The 20,406-nt window shown below is 45.0% G+C and overlaps 1 protein-coding gene across 1 annotated transcript; it reads right to left on the reverse strand.

Annotated features, from left to right (window-relative positions):
• Positions 1 to 414: 414 nt before the first annotated feature.
• On the reverse strand, positions 415 to 16,271 carry LOC115261213 (glycerophosphodiester phosphodiesterase 1). Its single transcript, XM_029862566.2, has 5 exons — positions 15,744 to 16,271; positions 15,492 to 15,664; positions 15,236 to 15,434; positions 1,175 to 1,359; positions 415 to 1,106 (listed from the first exon to the last, which is right to left on the reverse strand). The coding sequence occupies exons 1-5, from the start codon at positions 16,065 to 16,067 to the stop codon at positions 944 to 946; spliced, it is 1,044 nt and encodes a 347-aa protein (XP_029718426.1). The 5' UTR covers positions 16,068 to 16,271; the 3' UTR covers positions 415 to 943.
• Positions 16,272 to 20,406: the final 4,135 nt, after the last annotated feature.

Here is a 20,406-nt window from a genome sequence, read left to right on the forward strand (position 1 = left end):
TGTCCAGTAACCAAAGTTAATCTTACAACGTTACAATTTGTTGATAAAACGAACAAAATTACTCCTATGAATTTAAAGGACTAAATTTCAGTAAAGTTGACAACCCTTTGAATCGGATGCCAATGATGTCTCAAACCTAATTATTCATATTATTCCCTAATATAGAGCTAGGTTTGCAAAACTTTGTTAAAGACAGAGTTAAGTTGTATGGTGGTTCTATACAGCCGTTGTCATTTGAGGCCTACAGCCCTCAAGAATTACTCAATGAATTTATTTCTTGAATAATATGCTCTATGTGCTTTTCATTCAAGTATTATCATCATTATAAAATGAATCAAAAGTGAAAGGACATAAAAACCAAATTAATACATTGGGAACTTTGTTTTTTTTTCGGATTAAAAAAATGCAAACTGATTACTGCTTTTCATATCTTTTTAGTGTTGTATTTTGATACAAAACAAATGTAAATTTAGTCAGCTTGAAAAACAATAGCATTTTCAATACGTTTGCTGCACAGTGATTTAGAGATATCTGTAAAACCTATATCGATTCATAAATGTATTCGAAATCCTAGTCCGGATGAGTATAGTACGTTTCGTTCGATTGATAATGACAATGCGACAGGGGGATGAAAATGGGTTCTTCTTTTGATTTTCATTGGGGTATGTAACCTTTACTAGATAGATGAGAAATACCACAGGTAATAAATAGTTCATAAGGCCTTATACTAAAACAAATAAATATACATTCTGCAAAAGAAACTCATTGGGCTGCTTAAAAGGAACACAAAACTCTATAAAGCTTTCATAAATGCATGTTGAGATGGCCTCTAGAAAGGATGATGCACACTCTGTATCTCACGCTGATCTGATGCTGTATAGCACATCAACTATCGTTCAATGACTCGACGCTACTTCTTCTAATACTTTGATGAAACTAGCATTTACTTACGCTTCCCTCGAAAGATCACCTGCGGCTCCGAACGGAGGGAATCTGTCAGGTATTGTGTTTTCGTAACTTGCTGGAAGTATCGTTTCTCATTCGGTGAGTTGATTGTGTACACTATCGGTCGGACGCCCACGTTGTGCCATAAGGTCGATATTTGCCTGTTAAATTGAATCAATATTGCCTATCAGTTGGATGACCTTTCATGGAAAATAATGGTTTTGCTTACGCATTGAACTCGTCCTTGTGGATAAACACCAAACTGATTCCGATAACTGGCGATACTATGTTCCGAAAGATTGCGCCATAGACCGACATCAGAATTGTGGATGCGTTGAGATATTGCTGAGTGCGCGAAAGTGATGACTTTTCCATCCACAATCCGCAAATAAGGTCTGGACAGTGTTGACGGAGCTGCAAGTTATGAAAGCATGTGAATTTGTATTAATATCGTCAGTAAGGATGAAAGCCAAGGATACCCAATACCCGATACCCATGATGACCACCACAGCGACGAAACAGGACTTGCAGAGGCGCGTGATCTTTTGGTGACCGATCGATGAAAATGTGCATCTTGAGGATCAAGGGCCGATTCTTCAACATCAACATATTCAACCTGCACAGCCATTACTCTTACCATTGTACCATTGTAACGGAAAATCAGCAATAGAATAATACGAACTGAGACCAACGGTAACGACCCCAGCGAACAAAAAGGACTTGCGATTGGAAACTCGGTACGTGGAACTGCCGATCTCTCAACTTCATTGGGAGCACCCGCATACTCGCTGATCTACTGAAGGACCGCAGGTTCGGCATCGTAGCGTGTTGGACAGGATCCATGGTGCGAACGTTTAGAGGTAATCATACCATCTACCAGAGCTGCGGCGACACACGTGAGCTGGGAACACTATTCATCGTGATGGGCAATATGCAGAGGCGCATGAGCGATTGGTGGTTGATCGACGAAAGAATGTACAAGTTGAGGATCAAGCCCAAGTAACCAAAAGTTCAGATAAAAGGGTACTTTACAAGCAAGTAGCTTGTTCGAGGTTGCTCATTAGCCTTCTAAGCAGCTTCATTTTTAAGTAATTTTGGAACTTAAAAGTTCACATAAGCACGCTGGATAGCCTTCTAAGCAGCTTCTGACAGAACCTTGACAAAATTCACGCAGAAACAAAAATGTGTTTTGCAGAATCACAACCCTGTTGGTGGGTTCGTGATTCATGTCTGGAAATTGCTTCTGATAATTATCCCAGACAACCAGTCATCGTATAAGATGCTGCACAAGATGATAAAGTGGAGGCCATATGCGTGCATACCTCCATTTAGGCGCATGTACGCATATCGCCTCCACTTTAACATCCTATACAACATCTTATACGATGACTGGTTGACTGGGATATTTTCACACATGTCGCTGCTATGTAGATTTGAACTAGATCCTCCTGCGTGATAAGCTGCCGACTTACCGCTGTGCTGCTGAAGACATTTGACAAAGTCAAGCTAACTTCACTACTGTACAAATGTGCAAAACTAGCTGCCGACAGAAAATCGATTCAAGTCAGACTTTACCTGCTGTTATCTCAATCGCAACTGTAGTACTGGGGTAGAGCGTAGGGTTCTCACGCAGCGACTATCGGTTCGAATCCGATGGGCGGCATTTTTTTTTGTTCAAGCCTAGTATTCATTGATTTGATATATTCATATTTGTCTTTTATTCGTGTATGCTTAAAGAGTTGTTTTCTGTAAAAGAAATAAATTTAATCTTCATTGAAACACAATGCTACTGAACTGAACTTCTATGAACTTGAAAGTTCCGACAAATTTCCGAGTAGCATCTTAAGCAGCTTTAAAGTTCCGCGAAGTTCAGATAAAGTTCCGAATGGAACTTTTTGGCTGCTTAAGAGGCTAACAATGACCCTTGCCGGAACTTGTGACCGAAGTTCCAGCAAGGCTCATCGTTAGCCTCTTAAGCAGCCAGAAAGTTCCATTTGGAACTTTATCTGAACTTCGCGGAACTTGAAAGTACATTTTGTCATGGGAATTGGAACTTGGGAGGGCCGATTCTGTCAGCTATAAAGTGGGGGCGACGTTTATAGTAACGCCGTCACTGCACCGCCAATCTGGCAACACAAGCGAGAGAAAGATAACCGTAACGAACATTCAGTCTGTACCCGAGATACGAACAAATAAAGACGTGTGCAAAAGTAGTCGGTCCCGCGTGTTAAGTTTTTCTTGTATCACCGAAACGCATTGTCCGGAGGATTCCGGTATTCCGCTGGCCTGTTGGGAGTCCGTGTCTGTCGGTCGGTCCACTCTGTTGTCCCACAGGTTTTGGGCCCAGAGATTGTGTGCAGGAAAAAGTGTTTTGCGGGACGAAAAGTGCTTTTGGAAGCCATTAGTGCGCGAAAAGTTTTCGGCGCGGCGGCAGCGTTGGTTTCGTTCGGCACAGTTCATTCGGTGGTGGCATTTGACTCGAGCTGCGGAGCAGCGCACGGCTGCGATAGTGTGCGTGTGTTTGGGAGGTGACTCGAGGGCGCGTTTTCGATTGCTGGTGTGTTCGGGGCCGGGAGAAATTTCTAGCGAAGCAGGTGGAAAGGGCCTGAGTGTTTTCGTTCTCGTCGCGAGTGTCGATCGGAGAAGAAAATGAGTGAGAAATTTCTGTTCGCTCGGTTAAACAACCACAATTTTGCCGTGTGGAAAACGCGCATGGAAATGTACTTAAAGCGCGAAGAACTGTGGAAAGTGATTAGAGACGCAGCACCAGTGCCAGTCCAGTCACCGATGACTGGACGAAGAGCGATGAAAAGGCGCTGGCGATGATTGTTCTCGCCGTCGAGGACAGCCAGCTGAATCTAGTGCGCGGTGCGACGTCGGCAGAAGAAGCGTGGAACAAACTGCGAGTTTTCCACGAGAAATCATCGATGACGTCACGGGTAGCCTTGCTTCGTCGCATATGCAGTTTGAATATGGCCGAAGGGGGTGATATCGAGAAGCATTTATACGAGCTGGAGGAGCTTTTCGATAAGCTGGCCTGTGCCGGTCAGCAAATGGAGATGCCGCTCAAAATCGCCATGATCTACCGCAGCTTGCCAGAGTCTTACGGCAGTCTGGTTACCGCTCTGGAGGGCAGACCGGATGCCGATCAGACAATGGAGCTGGTAAAGCAGAAGTTGATAGATGAGCATCAGCGGCGTCAAGAGCGTTCGGGCGACACCAGTGAAAACGCGATGAAAATGAACAGCAAGAAGAAGAAGAGTGAGCGCGTGTGTTTTCAGTGCGGCAAACCGGGACATTTTCGCCGAAATTGTCCGCAGCAGCCGAAGAGCGGCCCGAGCGGTAGTGATGTGAAGCGCGATGCGAAACCAAAGTTCGGTGGTGCGAAGGCGAAGCAGGCCGAAGAAAGTGATTCGGCTATCTGTTTTGTGGCTGGAACCAGTTGTAGTGGACCTTGGATTGTCGATAGTGGCTGTTCCAGTCACATGACGAACGATAAGTCGTTCTTCGACAAACTTGACACGAGTGTGAAAGTGAAAGTCGTCCTTGCTGACGGGTCGGAGACAATGTCCGGTGGAATTGGAGAAGGCACAGTGAAATGTGTGAACGGTGAGAACTGTATGGTGGACATTCCGTTCAAGGACGTTCTATACGTGCCCTCACTGGACAGTGGACTCATATCAGTGAGAAAACTCGTGAAGAGAGGACTAAAAGTGGAATTCAGTGGTTCGCGGTGTGACATCTTGTCAGCTCAAGGAAAAGTGGTGGCTGTTGCGGAACCCCGCGGCAATCTGTTCGCGTTGAAGGTCGCAGAGGAAGCTCGGCTGGGCAAGGAGGCTCGGCACCTGCGGAATTGCCAGCACACCTGGCATCGCCGGCTTGGCCATCGGGACCCGGCGGCTTTGGATGAGATCCAGAGGAAGGAGCTGTCCAAGGACTTCAAGATTCAGGATTGCGGGATCCGGCAGGTTTGTCAACCTTGCCTTGAAGGTAAATCATGTAGAATTCCATTTCCTAAAATCGCGGCCAATCGGACCCAACGTGTTCTCGACGTTATACATACGGATGTATGCGGCCCAATGGCACACGTAACGCCAGGGGGTGCCCGCTATTTAATGGCAATCATTGATGATTATAGCAGATACACTGTCTTGTGTCTGTTAAAGCGAAAGAGCGATGTAGCTGATTGTATTAAGAGATATGTCGCGCACGTCAAGAACATGTTTGGTCGGGCTCCATGTGTAATAAGATCTGATGGCGGGGGCGAGTACACCGGCCATGAACTGAAGCGGTATTATGAGCAGGAGGGTATTCAGGCCCAGTTCACCGCGGCCTACTCCCCCCAGCAGAACGGAGTGGCCGAGCGTAAGAATCGCTCGCTCCAAGAAATGGCCACCTGCATGCTTCTTGATGCAGGTCTTGACAAGAAATACTGGGGGGAGGCGGTGGCCACGGCAGCGTACCTGCAAAATAGATTGCCATCCCGCGCCGTGGATAGCACGCCTTACGAAAGGTGGTTCAGCAGGAAACCCTCGCTGTCACACCTAAAGATTTTCGGTTGCCCTGCATTTGTTCACATCCCCGATGTTAAACGGTCGAAGCTGGATAGCAAAGCGAAGAAGTTGCTTTTCGTGGGTTATTGCAGCGATAGGAAAGCGTACAGGTTCTTGAACACGGACACAAACGAGATCACCATAAGTCGCGATGCTCGGTTTGTTGAGCTTCAGGAGGAGATACCTGCGCCGGTCGGTCAGCAAGCGACTGAAGATCAGCATTTCGTTGAGGTAGATGGCTCATCCAGGAAATCGAAGGAGCATGCAGAAGCAGGTAATCCAGGGCAGCCCCAGGACCATTCTGGAGATTCTGAGGAAGAAGCTTACTTCGACTGGGATGATGAACAGGACCAGCCCGACCAAACGAAAGCGACAGGACCAGATCAGAAGCGGAGCACCCGAGGCGTGTTGCCAAAGCGATTGGAGGACTACGTCGTCAACGCGGCGATGCTGGCACAGGAGGAGCCAGCGACCTACGAGGAAGCAGTGTCCGGAGCCGAACAGAGCTTGTGGAAAGAGGCGATGACGGAGGAATATCAGTCGCTGATGAAAAACCGAACGTGGAAGCTTGTGGAACTACCCGCTGGACGTACACCAATCAGCTGTAAGTGGGTGTATAAGAAGAAGCACGACAGCGCCGGCAACATTTCCAGATTCAAAGCCCGGCTAGTCGCAAGGGGCTTTTCTCAGAGGTTCGGAGTAGATTATGATGCCGTCTTCGCTCCGGTGGCGACACAGACAACTTTGAGGATTCTCATGACGGTCGCCGGTCAAAGGAAGATGCATGCCCAAGTAACAATCCTAATTCTATTTGGTTTTATTTGTTTTTCTGATAGTTTTATCGGAACATTGCATATTCTAGTTGATCTTATCAGAGTTTCAGCTGAGCACAACTATTCTTCATCAATATGTGGTTTTAAAAACTCCTCCAAGAATACTTGAGGTTCAGTTCATAAAGCCATAAACACAACAAGAACTGTTGAACTTATTTTCAGTTTTATAAGGTTCTTGTAGTTATCTTCAATCATCTGTTCTTGATCAAGAGCAACTGTTCTCGCATGAGAACAGTTTGATACATTAAAAATACAAGAAAAAACTAAAGCATCTGATTTTGATTCCCATCGTTCCATTATTGCTGCCAATCAAGAACACCTACCCGAAAACCCAACCGCGACGCGGTGCAGTGCCAAGTTCCTCCGGTTACAGCATCCGAAATGAGGTTGGTTTGGTCATCCAGGACGTCGATTCCCTTGTAATCGGGAGTCAACTGCGCTGCACCACATCAATGCCGGTTCCCGGAAAAGGTCTGCCTGGTTGGTAACGGTACCGGGCTGATGATTAAATTTATCGCACGAAGTTCACAAAATCCACCGCGGTGCGATAATTTGTTGTTTGTTTACAATTTGGCGTACATGATTTATGACGCTCTCGGCGGAGTTTGCATAAACCTACTTCAAGAACGTTATAAACCTGAGTACTCTTGAGTAATACTTCTTACCCTTGCATAAGATGAAATAAGTTTAAGACGTTCTTGATGGAGGCCAACCAGGCTGCATTGAGAACGTTATAAATCCTAGTATTCTTGAGTTATGCTTTTAGCTCTGGCATGAGTTGAAAGAAATTTAAGACGATCTTATGGTGATGATGATTAAAACCATCGATGATGGACTGACCACCGGCCTAGATTTCAATGGAAGCCATGTTGAGAAAACTCATGAGCAATGTTCGCATGACAAGGAATAATATTTTTAAATATTTTATTAGTGCGTTATAATGGAAGCGCGTTGCAATTTTTGGAAGTATCTTGCAACATATATACGATGAATTTTGCTTGGCATTTGGCAACCTTGCTACATCTCGGAAATATTTCCAATTTGTGTAATAAATTAATCCCGATAACAATAATGTATCATTTTCATTGTGATTTTAATTTCAATTTAATTCACCAAATCTTTCTGTCCACATAGAAGCTGCATCAGCAACAACACTGACAAATTTATTATCGTTTTATCGTGCACTTGAAGATTTCTACAAGGAGAGAGCAATTCGCCTTGAGGACAACTTGGGAAGTACAACAAGTTTTAAGAGAAATTTAAAAACAATTCTCCAAGAGAATCTTAGGATGGGCCTCTTTTATCTTATGGCGGGTTTATGGTTGAGTTGATGTCGTGTTGTAGAGCAATTTGGTTTATGTATGGTTTTAAAGAACAGGTGTTGGAGAATACTTCAAAAGCATTATAAAATTAATTTTGTTACTTGGGTGTGCACCACCTCGACGTAAAGAGCGCTTACCTCCACGGGAAGCTTAAGGAGGAGGTGTATATGCAACAGCCAAAAGGATTCGTCGTTCGTGGAAGGGAGAGGTTCGTGTGCCGGCTCGAGCGGAGCCTGTACGGCCTCAAGCAGGCCGCACGCGTGTGGAACGAGACGATCAGTACAATGCTACAAGAACTCGGTTTCACTCAATCGGTAGCCGATCCATGCCTCTATGTGAAGAAGTTGGCCAACGGTGGTGTCATCTACCTTCTCATTTACGTTGACGACATGATTGTGGCGAGTACGGCTCTGAAGGAGATCCAGAATGTTGAAGAAGAGTTGCAGAAGAAGATTTCGTTGACGTCACTTGGTGAAGTTAACCAATTTCTGGGTGTGAGAGTGACACGAGACGAAGAAGGATTTTTCAGCCTAGATCAGAACGTGTTCATCAAGGTTGTTGCGCAACGGTTCGGCCTACAGGACGCCAAAGGTTCGATCCCTCTCGATCCTGGATATTACCGCAGCCGGGAGAACAGCCAGCCTCTGGAATCGAACGAGCTCTACCACAGCCTGGTGGGAGCCCTTCTTTATATAGCGGTGAATACACGGCCGGACGTAGCCGCAAGCGTGTCCATCTTAAGCAGGCAGATCAGCAGTCCCACAGAGACCGACTGGGTCGAACTCAAACGGGTCGTACGATATTTGTTGAAGACTGCTAACTACAAGTTGAAGTTGTCGGCCACGAGGGATGAGCAGCTAAATCTCGTCGGGTATTGCGACGCGGATTGGAGTGGGGACCCGTCGGACCGGAAGTCGAATTCCGGCTTTCTATTTCAACTGGGGAAGGCTACAGTTTGCTGGGCGAGCCGGAAACAAACCAGCGTCTCCTTGTCCAGCATGGAGGCCGAATATATGGCTCTATCGGAGGCGTGCCGTGAATTGGTCTGGCTGAGACAATTACTGGACGAAGTAGGCGAGCGGCAGATGAAGCCTACTACCATTCTAGAAGACAACCGTGGGTGCATCGAGTTCGTGGAGACCGATCGGAAGTCAAGAAGGTCGAAGCATATCGACACTAGGATGCACTACACCAAGGACCTGGTCGATAAAGGCGTGGTGGTTCTCCAATACTGCCCGTCGGAGGAGATGACCGCGGACATTTTAACAAAACCGTTAGGCGCGGTAAAGCAGCAGCGATTCGTGGAAGCGATGGGGCTGGTCAGCACCGATGGCCGGGCTGAACCGGTTCCGTGACGTCGAGGAGGAGTGTCAGCTATAAAGTGGGGGCGACGTTTATAGTAACGCCGTCACTGCACCGCCAATCTGGCAACACAAGCGAGAGAAAGATAACCGTAACGAACATTCAGTCTGTACCCGAGATACGAACAAATAAAGACGTGTGCAAAAGTAGTCGGTCCCGCGTGTTAAGTTTTTCTTGTATCACCGAAACGCATTGTCCGGAGGATTCCGGTATTCCGCTGGCCTGTTGGGAGTCCGTGTCTGTCGGTCGGTCCACTCTGTTGTCCCACAGATTCTTCAACTTCAGCATAATAATCGTGCACCGCCCACACTCTGATGATGCACTGATGTTGACAAAGACGCATTTTACGCGCAGCTCGAACGCGAGCTGGACCGCTGCCCAAACCACGACGTCAAGATCATCATAGAAGATTTAAATGCTCGGCCTGCCTAGAAGGAGGAATTCAGACCGACGAATGAAAAGTTCAGCGCAAACCAGCAGACGAACGAAAACGGCCTACGACTCATTGATTTCGCCGCCACCAAAAATATGGCCGTATATAGCTCCTTTTTCCAACACAGCCTCCCTTATCGTTACACCTGGAGATCACCACTAACGGAATCTAAAATCGACCACGTTCTGATTGACGGACGGCATTTCTCCGACATTGTCAACGTCAGGACCTATCGTGGCGCCAACATCGACTCCAACTACTACCTAGTGATGGTGATGGTCAAACTGCGCCCAAAACTCTCCGTCATCAACAATGTACAGTACCGGCGACTACCATGATGCAACCTAGAGCGACAGAAGCAACCGGATGTCGCCTCAGCAAACGCGTAGAATCTAGAGGCCGCTTTGCCAGACAAGGGCGAGCTCGATGAGGCCCCTCTAGAGAACTTATTAATTTGTGCGAAGCAACGAAACGATCGTAGAATGCTGTGACTCCTTAGCAACTGACTTGTTAGGAAAAATAACACTTGTTCTCATTCTCACTCAAACCACTGTGAAATACAGACGTTATTGTTAAACCGTTATAAAGATATTTCATTCAAACCGTATACTCTGTTCAAGAGGTTATGGGCCCAGGATTTTTCGAAAGCACTGAAGAAGTTCCTTGATCCTTGAAATGGCTGAAACGAAGGTGACTGTGGAGAAGCTGGATGGGACGAACTACGCCGTGTGGAAATTCCGTATGGAGCTGTTGCTGACGAAGGAGGAATTGTTCTCGATCGTAACGGACGAATTACCTGCCGAACGGAACGCAGCTTGGAAGACCAAAGACGGAAAAGCACGGGCGCTGATCGGTCTCGCTTTAGACAACTGCCAGTTGGTACACGTCATGCAGTCCACCACTGCCAAGGAAATGTGGGATTCTCTCAAGAAATACCACGAAAGGGCTACTTTTGCGACGAAGGTGCATGTTCTGCGGAAGTTGATAACGACAAGATTGCCGGAAGGAGGAAACGTTCCTGAGCATCTGGCGAATATGACGACGTTGATCAACAAGCTGAACGCGATGGGTGAGAAGTTTAAGGACCACTGGATTGCCGCAATGATTCTCGCAAGTCTGCCGAAGTCCTACGATGTTCTTGTGACCACGCTGGAAGGTCGTCCCGAGGAAGAGCTAACAGTCGAGTACGTGAATGGGAAGCTGCTGGATGACTGGCGTCGGAGAACGGATGGAGAGGAATCTGGCGAGATGGCGTTTAGGACTGCGACTGGCGGCAAACCGAAATTCCGTGAAGCAAAGAAGAGATAGTGTGTCACTATTGCCAGGAAGAAGGTCATTTCCGGAGAGACTGTAAGCTGCTGCAAGGTAAGAAAGTTGAACCGAAGAAGAAGGGTAATCACCGCGTCAATATGGCTGCTGCGTCGAATTCAAGAGAAGCTTGTTTCGGAGTTGGAGTAGCGGATCTTGCCACGGAAGAACAGAAGCTCTGGTATCTGGATTCCGGTGCAACATCTCATATGACGCACAATGCCAGGAATCTCGGTCAGCTGGATACAAGAAGGAAGCATAGCATTAGTCTCGCTGATGGGAATCAAATTGAAGCTTGTGGCGTCGGAAGTGGACAATTCTTCGCGAAGGATGGCGACGGAAATGCGACCAAGGTCACTTTGAAGGAAGTTTACCATGTGCCGAAGCTCAAGTCCAATCTGCTATCGATAAGCAAGATTACCGATGATGGTTACGTTGTAATTTTCGAGAAGCATGGATGCAAAATCGTCAAGAACAACGAAGTGATTGTGACTGGCACTCGTGATGGAAATCTGTACCACTTGGATCCAACGGCAGCACCAAAGCAAGCAATGTTGGCGAAAGACAATCATCCGAAGCAATGTATACATCTCTGGCATAGAAGGCTCGGACATCGTGACTTGGAAGTTGTTAGGACTATAGCACGTGACAATCTTGGAAGCGGAATGCAGTTGAAGGCGTGTGGCGTTGACAGTATCTGTGGAGTTTGCTACGAAGGAAAAATGAGTCGGTCGAAGTTCCCAAAACACTCGGACACCAAAACTCAAGCAATCGGAGATTTGGTACACACGGATCTCGTCGGGCCGATGGAGACGGCTACACCGAGCGGAAATCGTTATTACATGGTAATGTTGGATGATTTTAGCCGCTACTGCATCGTGTACTTGTTGAAACACAAGGAGGAAGCTTCGCAGAGGATAGAAGAGTACGTTAGTATGATGAGGAACCAGCATGGGTGCAAGCCGAAGATAATACGTTCGGACGGAGGAGGAGAATTCTGTAGCAATAATATGAAGCGGATTTTTGCTGACCACGGAATCATCCACCAGATTACTGCACCGTATTGTCCACAGCAGAACGGAAAAGCTGAAAGGAAAAATCGTTATTTGAACGAGATGCTGAGATGTCTTCTGGCTGAGTCAGGACTGCCAAAGCGATATTGGGGTGAAACAGTGATCACCGCCAATTACCTACAGAACTTTTTACCATCGTCGACGTTGAACAAAACGGCATTCGAAATTTGGACAGGACGCAAGCCAAACTACTCCCATTTACGTGTTTTTGGAAGCGAAGCATACGTACATGTTCCCAAAGAGAAGAGGCAGAAACTTGACAAGAAAGCGGAGAAACTAATATTTGTTGGATATGCTGAAGGAAGAAAAGCCTACCGTTTCCTGGATACAAGCAGCAACACCGTAATGATTAGTCGAGATGCCAAATTTCTGGAAGAGGAAGATCGTGATGCAGCTAATGGAGAAGTTCGTTGCGGAGAATCTGCCAATTTGAATGAATTTACCGTTGATTTCGAATGTGAGGAACTGGAAGGGCGAGATGATGCTGACGAGCCGGACGTAGACGTAAATGTTGAGCAAAGTGATGAAAGTTTCAAGAGTTTATCAGGAGAAGAAGCCTCGGATAATGCTGACGATCCGGATATGGAACAAGAAACTCCTAGAAGGTCAACACGTGCAACGAGAGGCATACCCCCGCAGAGATACAACCTGGAGGCTTTGATGGCAACGAATTTCGCTGACATGAACGACCCGGTAAGTTTGAAAGAAGCACTGGACGCACCAGAAGCAGTCGAATGGCAGGCCGCCATGCTGGATGAACTCGAATCACATCGCGAAAATGGAACATGGGATCTGGTTCCACTACCAAAAGGAGGCAAGTGCATCGGATGCAAATGGGTATTTCGGAGAAAACTCAATGCTGCCGGAGAAATCACGAAGTTTAAAGCCCGTTTAGTTGCCCAGGGGTCACTCAACGATATGGCGAGGATTACCAAGAAATATTTGCTCCTGTGATGAACAGTACCACATTGCGAACATTTCTGGCTGTGGCAAGCAAACGGAAGTTGATACTCAAGCAACTGGATGTCAAGACCGCATATTTATATGGTGAGTTGCAAGAAGAAATTTACATGCGGCAACCGCCTGGACACGTCGTGAAAGGCCAAGAAAATCTGGTTTGCAGATTGAGGAGGAGTATATATGGCCTTAAGCAATCTGCAAGATGTTGGAATCAACGACTGCGTAATGTCCTGGTAAAAATCGGCTTCCACCAGAGCAAGACGGACTCCTGTTTGTTTATCAAGACCACTGGTAAGAAGACCATCTATCTCGTTGTGTATGTGGATGATATACTCGTTGGAGCGGAAACCGAAGCCGAAATCCAAGCTGTTCATGATCATTTGAAAAAGTTCTTCAAGTTAACCGACCTCGGAGATTTGTCGTATTTTCTCGGATTAGAAGTTCAACGGAACGAAGGTAACTACAGTTTAACGTTGAAAGGATACATCGAGAAGCTAGCAGAGAAATTTGGAATGATAAACGCCAAAGGTGCAAGGACCCCCATGGAGACTGGATACATCAAAACTACAGAAGGAACCAAAGCCTTGGAAAGCAGCGTCAACTACCGAAGCTTGATTGGAGCTCTTCTCTACGTAGCAACTAACGCTCGACCGGATATTGCGGCATGTGTATCGATTCTTGGGAGGAAAGTATCATCACCAACCGAAGCAGACTGGACAGCCGCTAAACGAGTGGTTCGATATCTACTGGCTACCAAGGACTTCAAGCTGCATTACAGGAGCCCGCAAGAGCTCATCGTTTATTCCGATGCTGATTTAGCAGGAGATGTTTCAACCCGCAAGTCTACTACCGGTTTCCTGTTCTTGTATGGAGGAGGAGCAATTTCATGGGCAAGCAGATTACAAAATAGTGTCACCCTATCATCCATGGAATCCGAATATGTGGCATTAAGTGAAGCTTGTCAAGAAATAATTTGGATAAGAAACTTGCTAAACGATTTTGGAGAACAACAAGATTCACCCACCACGATCATGGAGGACAATCAAAGTTGTTTAAGTTTTGTTCAATCGGAACGGACTAGCCGAAGATCAAAACATATTGAAACAAAACAACATTATGTCAAGGAACTCACAGAACGCAATATTATCAAATTGGAGTATTGTCCATCAGAAGAAATGGTTGCAGATGCTTTGACCAAACCGCTTGATGCCGTAAAGTTGAAGAAGTTTGCTACTAAGATGGGACTGTTCTAGTTTGAGGATCATCTCGTTGAGGAGGAGTATTAAGTTGTGCGAAGCAACGAAACGATCGTAGAATGCTGTGACTCCTTAGCAACTGACTTGTTAGGAAAAATAACACTTGATCTCATTCTCACTCAAACCACTGTGAAATACAGACGTTATTGTTAAACCGTTATAAAGATATTTCATTCAAACCGTATACTCTGTTCAAGAGAACTAGCCAGCAACGACGCAGCCGAGAGCACCATCGGGTACGTGGGACGGAATCGATGGAGGGGAAGAACGCAGCGCGGGCGGAAGGTAATGCTGCAGCAAGGGACCCGACAGAACGTGGAACGTTACAAACAGAAGCGGACACAGCAGACCCGCCTCTTTCGGGAGAAAAAGCGCCGCCTGGAAATTGCGGAGTGCGAAGTAATGGAACTGCTGTGCCGCTCCCAAGAAACACGGAAGTTCTACCAGAAGCTCAACGCATCCCGCAACGGCTTCATGCCGCGAGCCGAAATATGCAGGGATAAGGACGGAGGCCTCTTGACGGACGGACGTGAGATGATCGAAAGGTGGAAGCAGCACTTCGATCAGCACCTGAATGGCGTAGAGAACGTAGGCACGGGAGACCACGACAATGGAGGAAATAACGACGTCAGTGCATCGGAGAACGGAAATGAATTAATACCAGCTCCCAATGCCTGTTCATGGACTTAAAAGCGGCATACGACAGTATCGATTTGTCTAAGAATGCCTGTTAAAGATTTCCTCAGAAGTTCCTCGAAAATCCCTCCAGGAGTTCTTTTTTTCCTTGAGCTCGTCGAGAACGCATCCAACATTTTCTCGGAAATTCTTCCAGGACATTCACAGGAAATCCTGCAGGAGATTATCTGAAATGTATCAGGATGTTCCTAAGAATACACCCAGAAAATCCTAGGGTATTCCCAGGAAACTGATCAAGTAATTTCCTAGGAACTCCTGAAACAAATATCAAGGAACCCCTAAAGGAATTCACGTTGAACTCCTAGAAGGAATCCCGGGGAACTCCTGGGATATTCCCGAGAAACTCCTGAAAGAATTTTTGGCGGAATTCCCGCGGACTTCCTGGAGGAGTTCTCGAAGAACTCCTGCAGGAGTTTCCGAAGAACTCCTGGAGAATGTGAAAAGGCTTGAGCTGTGTGGTTATTTGAGGTTTTCGCAACATTCGTTTTACTTACCTGATAAATTGAAATCGGTGAAGAACAGCAGAACACGATTCGTTTGGTGAAGAAAGAATTGTTTCCAATTGCCTCTCGCACAAGTTCGATCAGTTTTGTACTGGTATGCGTTGCCAATAGAAACACCGTCAGCTCGTTGGTTTCCAATAGTTTAAGTAATTTTTCGAACGTGATTATCTTTTCGGATTGAAAGTGTTGCCTAAAATCAACCATCGTTACATTCATTGAACACAATGCTATAATTTGAAACGCTTACCCTAGGGGATGATGTTCCGAAATGTTGAAATTTTCCAGAGCACTTAGCTTCAGCTTATGAATGGGCTCATTTATATTGGCCTTCTCCAACGTTGTCCTATTCAGCACCACCAGGTGTCCATCGCTTGTGATGTTGAGATCAAGTAATATATTGTAGCATTTTTGCGACAAACACTAGAACGATGCAAATCAATTTCACCCCAAACGAAATTAATGAATGTCACATTGCGCTAACTATGGAAATGACTCATACGTGATTTATGGCTGCGAGAGAGTTCTCCGGAGCATCGAAGGCCCCACCCCTGCTAACTATTGGCCAGTACAGCACTTCAGATCCTACGCCTTTTTCACTCCGGTGCAGCATGGATTGTACGATATCGCTAGCAGGACATCTCAGTTTGACAAATTTGGACGCTATGCAGACTAAGAAGAACAGCAGCATAAGCCACGGGATCCCAACCGAGGCAAAATTGCAGCAAAGCCAAAGGGCATTGAACAGAAATGTGAGACATGTCGTTAAGAACCAAAATAGTTGATAAATCATCTTCAAAGCCTTTAAGATTGTCGAAAAATACATGCAGAAGAGATTAGACTCGACGCAACGCGATTGTAGGAAACGGTCAGCCTAACTTGGATTTAAGAACACCACATTTTTCAGTAATAAATGCTTTTCTGTGCGAGAAGTAATCGAAAACTGTTTTATCCCCGTTAATGATATATGGCTTTTTGGCTTCTATCAAGAAGTGCTGAAAAACTGAGATAGACTACCATTTTTGAAGCATCTTTCTTCTATGTTGAAATGAAACGAAACTATCAATTCATTGCGCATGCTTTTTGTCTAAACAACCCCGCTGTGTTATTTTTGCAGCGATTCTTTATTTTCATTCATTTACGGTTTTGACAACTTAATAATGGTCCACTGCACGAATTTATTCTGGCTTGCTTACTCTCACGCGAAATTTGACGTTTGAGCGGTGTCGGCACCGCTCAAACGTCAAATTTCGCGTGAGAGTAAGCAGGCCAACATAAATTCGTGCAGTGGACCATTGAAAATATACGTGTATTGTATAAGGATGCCTGAGTATTCGTAAGCTAGTGAAGGATAAGGTAATCTCCATCAAGCGGTTTATGCGATTTATGCAGCACTGTGTGTATAAAGTTGGTACAGATTTGCTATCCGGGAAAACGAAATTGTTGTATTTGTGGATCTGACCGACCTCGAAATGCTCACCACGCCGCGTGATGGTACGGTCACAGAGAACAGACATCCAGGCTAGAACAAATTTCATCCTGAAAGTTGTGTAAGGATTTGAATCTTCACTTGAGTGAGGTTGCAAAGCAATACACGATGACAACACTAACGCCGCCAAACACCATATTGCCACAGTCAGTGGTGAATTGAAACATTTCAAGTGGTGAATAAAATTAGTATGGGAAATTAATCGATTGCAGCGCCACGCTATTGCCACTTGTGTTGCCGATTTCAAAAGACTGTTAAATTCCTTACACAATTTCAGAACTGGAGTTGGATGTCTGTTCTCTGTGGTACGGTGCATGATGTCCAGTGCACGCTGTTCCTCATCGGCTATTTTCACCCACTGGCCAAATATCCCGAAGTCTTCCACTTTGTACACACTAAGTTTTTTTCGCCGAATCTCGGCAAACCAATTGCCGAGATTGGCACCGCCGAATGCTCGGCAAACAGCTCGGCAAAAATTGGATTTGCCGGAACTTCGGCAATCACAAAATTGACAGTGATATTTTACCGAGATTCTCAGCAAATACATTTGCTGAAGCTTGGCAAAATCATTTGCCAGCATGAATGGATTTGCTGAACCTCGGCTTATTTTTAAAATTTATAAAAAAAAATAAAAATAAAATCCTGAGTTCTTAGCCCAAGTCTTATTCCGTATGAAACCACAATAAATAAATTGTATTCTCGAACATTTATTGGTCCATAAAATTATTAGAAATATAGAATTTGTTGCCGCAAACAATCATTCATCTCAGGATTCCTCCTTCCATTTCGAGATTGGTTACTCCTAAAGACGGCTCCTTGACGAACAGCTACACAAAGGCGTTACTGCGATTCTAGAATAAATTGAATATGGAGCAAATTTGCAATAGTTTACTTACAGAGTGTCTTTAATTCTTAAGCCTTCAGTACACGCTTTGCCAAATGTGCAAATATTTGGCAAAATTTGACAAATTTATATGTCATGCGTGTACTGACCAAATAAATTTGCAATAACATTGCTGTGCAAATATTTGCCTAACTTTGTCATGGCGAATATTTGCTAATATTACAAATTTAGCACTTTTCAAGTAAGGCAATATAGCAAATATTTGGCCATGTTTGCAACTCCAATCAGTACTCGAGTGGCAAACATGTGCAAATGTGAGTTTGCCAATTATTTGTCATACGTGTACTGACCATTGACAAATAATAGCCAAACGGCAAACGTCTTCTAACGTCTGATACGTCAAATAGCCAAATATTTGCGCATATTGGCAAAGCGTGTACTGAAAGCTTTACACATTTGGACTTCGTTTAAAAAATGCACTTCATGTGCCTTCAGCACCACACACCACCACTGATTTGTTTTTTTTTTTGCCAAAACATGGCGGCTGCAAAAATGACAGTTGTATTACTGAAACTCAGCAAAGGATGATTTGATTGCTGATAACTCGGTAATCTCGTTTACTGATTTCGGCAAAATCCGTGATCACTGCCAGAATCAGCCAAAAATGCTGTCACTTTTACAATTTTTCAAGCAGTTTGCTGTTATTTCGGTAAAATATTTTGAACAATCTCGGCAAAAACATTTTGTTTGCCGAAATGTCAGCAAAATTTTGAATGGGCCTTTTCATTTGACGTCTTAAATCAGCTGATTGTTCGGGCGTTTGACAGTTCTTCTATGAAGATGACACGTTCTTGTTAGCAGCTGTTGTTCAAGCTTTGTAAACAAATGCATGCACGGATCTGTCACATGAAAAGGCCTATTGCCGTTATGAACCAGCAAATATTTCTGCCGAGCTCGAGAATCAGTTTTAAGTGTGTACATCTGCTTCACCAGGTCTGTAAGCTCATTGTCATCGTCTTCGAAGCACAGGAACGCGTGATGGTTGTTCGATCCAACACCGGCTGGGTCAACTCAGTGGGGTGACACGGCTGTCAAACTCGGTACATCGCCGCTCCACCCAACATCATTTTTGGTACGGCGCGTTTTGGTACCCACTTTCTGGTCGGTTTACCCTAACTTGCTCCTGATTTTCGGGTGTGTGGCTTGTGTGTTGCTAGTGCTTATTTCAGAAATTACACATTTCAAACGAAATCGTTGTTTTTGATGATTGTTTCTCTTTCCTTATCACTTTGCACGATATTATATGTAGCAGCGAAGCCGTGTCGATGTTTCCAGCGCATTTTCCATGAATTAAGTAAACAAAACAAAAACATTGGACGCCATGTTGAATTGAATGCTGGGTAGATGATTCGGGCCCTTCGTCATCCCCCTGGGTCAACTACGCCTTGGATTGTCCACCCCAGGTGGCATCGAGTCAGTTGCAAACCATCGAACGTGTATTGCACTGTCTTCAGAGGCACAATTATGAGAAGATTAGCGCAGGGACACGAGTGGAGTAAAACACGAACACGTCTGTTTGGTTTGACTTTCAGATTGGAGTGAGTTTATTCGCGACTACGAAGGTTGATGAGCCGGGAAACACTCTTTCTTCCTACGGGGTTTCTTATGGGAGTATGAGTGAAAAAACAGCAAAAAATCTTCTCTCCTTCACTTTCTCACAGAAAACCGCAAACAAAATCATCACCTTCGTAGTCCCCAATTACACGCTAAAATACAAACACTCCAAAAAATCCAAACGTCAAAGCTATCTGAAAAATCACGTAGATCAAGAAAAATGAACTTTTCGAGAATTTACCTGACAAACATAACAGTCACCGGAACATCGATCGAACTTAAATGGACCGACAGTTGTGTTTACTGTGTTTCAATATGCCCCTCACGTTAAAACCACGTACAACCCTGAATTAATTTTGACAATTGAACGTTATGTTCACTTCTCGTTCATTCTGTGCTGTACCCGCGTTGCAAGATGGCGTCTTTTCAAAACAGTCTTCGAGAGTTGCTAACTGATTTAGACATTTCGGACCATTTGCTGGAAATATTTGATGGTAAATTGAACAGAACTGAAGATATTTTTCATATTAGTTAATATTTTGTCTTTTGAACAGAATGTGGAGTTGATTTTATCGATTTGTTGACAATTTCCGCGGATCAAATCCGCATATCATTGGAGCCGACGCAAATCACTTGGAAATACGCAGTCCTTTTCGAAATTATTTCGTCTTGGCGAACAAGAAACGTAAGTAAATAAATGGTTATCTTTTCATTAGGAGTGGAAACTTTTAGTGTCCTTTTGAACGTTCCGCAGGAATCCAAAATTACCGATTTAGTTTCGGCATTGCCGGCGGGATACCGATTGCAGCTTACTGGAAAAGTTAGTTTTGATCCACATTCGCTTGCATGTACTCAGCTACCGCCGCGCCGATCTACTCCGCCACACCAATCTACTCCTGACAAATTTGCTGCTCATCAGCCATCCACTTCTTCGGAGGAGGTGAAAGCCTTGGTGGAAGCAACAACTGGACAGCCGGATTCTGAAAGTTTTTCGCCGATAGCGTTGCCAGCTTTTCGGGAATCGAAGAGAACAAGACTGAACGCGATAATCGAAGCCAAGAGGTAAGTTAGTTTGTGTTGTGAATGTTACAAAGGCATTTATTTGTTTTTTTTTTCTGCAGGGTTCAAAACTTATCTGTTTTCCTTCAACACCGGAGCCGGAACACCCAGTGGAAACTGCCTCAGTCTCCATCCGATTGATTGATACAACGAATAGAT

The sequence above is a fragment of the Aedes albopictus genome, chromosome 3 (assembly GCF_035046485.1).
Source record: "Aedes albopictus strain Foshan chromosome 3, AalbF5, whole genome shotgun sequence".
In the NCBI taxonomy this organism is placed as follows: Eukaryota; Metazoa; Arthropoda; class Insecta; order Diptera; family Culicidae; genus Aedes; species Aedes albopictus.